Source organism: Pterocles gutturalis, unplaced genomic scaffold, assembly GCF_000699245.1.
Source record: "Pterocles gutturalis isolate BGI_N339 unplaced genomic scaffold, ASM69924v1 scaffold40372, whole genome shotgun sequence".
Classification (NCBI taxonomy): Eukaryota; Metazoa; Chordata; class Aves; order Pterocliformes; family Pteroclidae; genus Pterocles; species Pterocles gutturalis.
Window position 1 is genome coordinate 1 of NW_010116882.1, and position 4,543 is coordinate 4,543.

At 57.0% G+C, this 4,543-nt stretch overlaps 2 protein-coding genes across 2 annotated transcripts in view; one reads left to right on the plus strand and one right to left on the minus strand.

The window, feature by feature from the left end:
• Positions 1-5: 5 nt before the first annotated feature.
• LOC104463342 (ras-related and estrogen-regulated growth inhibitor-like protein) lies at positions 6-2,120 on the plus strand (the record flags this gene model as incomplete). Its single annotated transcript, XM_010075634.1, has 4 exons — positions 6-117; positions 545-598; positions 1,073-1,149; positions 1,695-2,120. Coding segments are annotated over 4 exons (669 nt in total), but the record flags the coding sequence as incomplete, so codon positions are not given.
• Positions 2,121-4,332: 2,212 nt separating this feature from the next.
• The window catches only part of PLIN1 (perilipin 1), a 4,985-nt gene continuing 4,774 nt past the window's right edge, over positions 4,333-4,543 (minus strand). Inside the window, 1 exon segment of the mRNA XM_010075633.1 lies at positions 4,333-4,543. This exon segment is cut by the window's right edge and continues 6 nt beyond it. Coding sequence (XP_010073935.1) covers positions 4,333-4,543 — 211 coding nt within the window.

Genomic DNA, 4,543 nt, shown 5'->3' on the forward strand with positions numbered 1-4,543 from the left:
GCCGCAGTGCCAGCTTCACCCCCGAGCACCCCGCCCTCATGGAGCTGCCTGGCCCTGCCACCCTGAAGATGGAAGTGAATGTCCTCGTTATGGGAGCTGACAGCGTGGGGAAATCAGGTAAGAACTGACTGTGAGCTGGGAGCAGGGGGTTCCCAGGCAAAGCCCCAAAAAAGGCTGAAAACTGCATCAGCATTTGGAGAACAAGCTGCAGAAACCAACTCTGTGGAGCAGGCTGGTGAGATGGGGCTGAGCTTCCCCGTGTGGTGGTGATTCAAGGTGGTGATTTGAGGTAAGGAAGCTGAGCACAACCTCACAGGCACTGGGTGAGCGATGGGTGAAGGTATTTTCCGCTGAGCTGCGGTTTGCTGGTGCTCTGGGTCGTGCTGTGCCTCTGCTCTGCTCGCAGACCTGCCGAGGGCTGGAAGACTGGAGGTCACTCCTGCTAGTGGGAGTATACAGGGGGATGGTGCCTCTCTCTGTATTTAAACAGGAAAATCCTTAAGGTATGGGGTTATTCTGATGATTCTCATCCTTCCCTTTGCAGCTCTGACTGTACGTTTCCTCACCCGGCGTTTTATTGGGGAGTACGGAGACATGGGTGAGTGCCAGGGCAGTTCCCAGTAGGGACTGGGGTCAGGAGGCGAGCCTGCATCCGCCATGGGATTTCATTGCTTCCTCCCGTGGGATTTCATTGCTTCCCATCCTCTCCTGCCTTTCTCTGGAGCCTTCACCTACTCCTGTGGGGCTTGATGCTTGTACTTTTCAGTGACCCATCTCCTCACTCCAGAACTCCTGCTCTGGGTGCAAAAGGTCCTGGGTGGCAGCTGGTGGCACCAGTGTGCCTGGACCTTACGCTGAGGTAGAGGCAGGCTGGGGCAGTCACAGCTGTGACAGCCACCTTGGTCCACATCGTGGTTGCTGTATGAAAAGAGATGCCGAACCTTGCCCTGTAGAGCATGGTCTGCTGGGGTGGAGGTGACAGGCTTGTCCCCATGAGGAGAATACCTGGGTTGAGGGCACTATCTTTGGGTCCCTGAAGACCAATGAGATCTTTATTCTCATTTTTTGGCAGAATTCATCTACAGCCACAACCTGACCATGGATGGCCGAGAGATTCTCTTCCACATCTGGGATGTCCCCAGTTCCCAGGTGAGAGGGCTCCGCTCCAGTCACCCGTTTTCACCCCAGGGACAAAAAAATATCTACTAAAAGTTACCTATGGTGAACCGCAGGCTGGGAGCTCCAAAGCTCTCATTTCAGATGGTTTGTGGGCGACCGAACCCTTTGTGCCTGCAGAGCGCAGGGCAGCAGCGTTGCTGGCAGGGTACCAATAGTCACTGTAGCGCATCGTCACCTGGCTGAGGGACATTTGAGCTGAAGCACTAATATTACCAGCCCAGACTGAGCACAGGACTGTGCTAACGAAGTGGAAGTGCTCTGAGGTCCCCACGCTGTTATCACCTACAGCCTGCTGTGCTTAGCAGCTGGGTGATACGGTGGGGACAGTGATGCTGGTGCCCGAATCGTGCCCCCTTGGTGAGGTCTGCCAAGTGCTACCCTGCCTTCCTCAGTTCTTGTCTTTCTCTCTGCACTTTTTCTGCTTGCTAGCTGTCCCTGTCCCGCTGGGCTCAGGATTGGCAGGCATGGAGGGATGGAGCTGGATAAAAATAACCCTTCCTTTTCTTTTTCCCCAGGAGCAGGCGGAGGAGGGCTCCTCGGAGGAGAAGCGAATCCAGTGGGCAGACAGCTTTGTTCTGGTCTACAGCATCTGCGACCGGGCCAGCTTCAACATCCTGCCCCTCAAAATCCAGTTCATCAAGGCAGCCAAGGAGGGGCAGAGCCAGGAGAAGGTGCCCATCGTCATTGTGGGCAACAAACGGGACCTGCACCACCAACGGGAGGTGTCCAGCGAGGAGGGACGGCTCCTGGCTCTCTCTTTAGACTGTGGTTTCTATGAGGTGTCTGCAGCCGAGGCTTATCACGGGGCCCTCATGGTCTTCCATGGACTGGCCGAGCGCATTCCTGACACCAAACTGGCACTGAAAAAGGGTACGGGGATTCGGGGCATCGTCAAGACCGTGTCAGCTGTGTTTGCCCGTAAGCGAACAGACTCCCTCTGAGCTTTGGCGTGGGTGTTGCTTCTCTCTGTGCTGCCCAGCTGGACCAAGCCTCCTCCCTGGGTGCCCGTGGACATGGTGTGCATTTCCATAAGGCCAGCAGGTTCCTTGCTGTCCTCATAATGTCATGGTCTGGGTGTCCTGCCATACACAGGGCAGCTGAGGACTGCAGTGCCTTCCTCTTGGCTCTGTGATGGGGCAGAGTCTCTGCTCTTTGATGTAGCAGCTTTTTAGGTGCCTCCTGCTTTCTCCTTCCATCCTCCACCACTAGAAACCACCAGGTGATTTTGCCACTGCTCCAGGCAGCATCACCTCCAGCTTCTTCAGCAGGAGTCAGTGAGCAGGGAGGACACGCTGCATGGACCCCCAGCTCCCTGTCCTCTTGCTTCTAACCTGGGACCCTTATTCCTATTTAATGCTCATCAGGGTCCTCTCTGGTAGCCCTGGAGCACCCATGAGCTCGCAAGGTGGGGGTTTCTCTGCCGGGGAGCCCCTGGCAGTTCCTACATCTACATCACTGTGTCCGAGTGTCCCAGAGCCCGCGGCACAGGCTGACCCTGGAGGACCTTGGAGAGGGCTGATGCCTCTCATCCCACCCACCTCGCTTTTGAATGATCTTGCTCGTGGTTCTCTGTCCCGCAGCCCTTCAGTGATTGCACCCATTTCCCTTGTACAGGCTGGGCCTGGGAAAAACAAGGCGCGTGGCTTGTTCCCAGGATGGGGATCGCACCATGCGCCTTCCCAAGCTGCTCCTTCCATAAGGCTGCCAGTCCCTGGGGAGGAGGGGAGGTGGGGAAAGGGGTTGCTGGGCTCATTGCCGAACCTTTCTGCTGCTGGGAGGTTTTTCCCTTCCTGTCCCCAAACCTTTCCCCTGGTGTGCCTGGGAAAGCGACGTGTTGGGTTTGTGCGTGCAGTACGGACAGCGATAGCTCTGCTCTGTTCTGGAAATGCAATAAATTGTCTTTGGCAGGAAGCCCCTGGCTCCTCTGGCTGTGAGTTTATACTTGGGGCATGTGAAAAGACACATCCTGTGCTGGCACAAGCACCCAACTGTCCCTGTGGCAGTGACCTGTACCCGCTCCCTCGGCCCCGGGTTGGGTGTCTCGCCCTGCTCTGCTCTCTCATTTCGGTGCTCCCGGGATTGCTGTCGTAAAGCAGCCAAGCGGCAGGTTGGGAAGGTTTATTACTGCAGTGGATACAAGAAGGTGTTGCGGGAAGCCAGGCGGTCCTGCAGGAGAGAGGGGCTCCAGGAGCTCCACGTGTTGTCACCCGTCTTTTTTTCTGACCCTACCATCTATCCCACCATCAGCTGGGGGCATGCCCAGGGCTTTCTGACTCCTGAGTCCTGCCAGCTGGTGGGGGCCTTCAGCTCCTCCACAGAGGAGAAATCTATGGCCAGGGACAGGCCCTGCGAGGGGGGACGGAGTGAGGAAGGACGGGAACCACGCTTGCTGTGGTGATGGTTGATGGCTTTGCTGTCCTCCCTGCTCTGTCTCAGTGCTGTTCTCGATGTGTAGCCCATCTGGTCCATGCTATCTGCTCAACAAAAACCAGGGTGGCCTAGTGCCAGGCCCTGGTCCCTTCTTCATAGAATCACAGAATGGTTTGGGTTGGAAAGGACCTTAAAGATCATCAGGTTCCAACAGGGGACTCCTTCCACTAGCCCGGGTTGCTCAAAGCCTCATCCAGCCTGGCCTTGAACCCCTCCAGGGATGGGGCATCCACAGCTTCCCTGGGCAACCTGGGCCTGTGCCCAGTACTAACAGTGAAGGGGAACACTTCATGGTTAGTGTTGTGGTTTCGTGCACAAACATGTTTGTGGCCCCGGTGACTTCCCCCCATCCTATCACTATGGTCCCTGCTCAAGAGTCCCTCCCCATCTCTCCTGTAGCCCCCTTTAGGTACTGGAAAGCTGCTATAAGGTCTCCCTGGATCTCTCTTTTCTGGTCTCACTGCTCTCTCTGCATTTCCTTCCCTTCTCTGATCCCACCACCCCCAACCTCCTCCTTCCACCAGCAGGACTTTCGGATGCTGTCATTCCCCTGTCCTGGCCCTGATGTGCTCCAGAAGACATCCCACAGCATCTCTACCCCTCTGAGCTCCTGTCTCGGTACAGGGGTGCGTGGGTGCGTGCGGGTGGGCTGGCGGGGGTCTGGGCAAAGCGTGCTAGGGGGGTACTGGTGGGGGATGTGATGCCCTCATTGTCCCCACCAGCTCAGTCCTTCTTGAAGGACGGGCTGTAGAGGTTGTTGTAGTAAGCCCGGCTGTACATGGCCTCGGGGCTGAAGCGGTAGGAGCCTTCGCTCACTCGCCTGTTGTAGGGGGTGAAGGCAGATTTCCGTGGGAGGGGGCACTCGGGCTCGAAGGCAGGGCTGCGGTAGAGGTTGTGCCGCAGGAAGAGGGGGTCTTCAAGCCCCAGGAAGGAG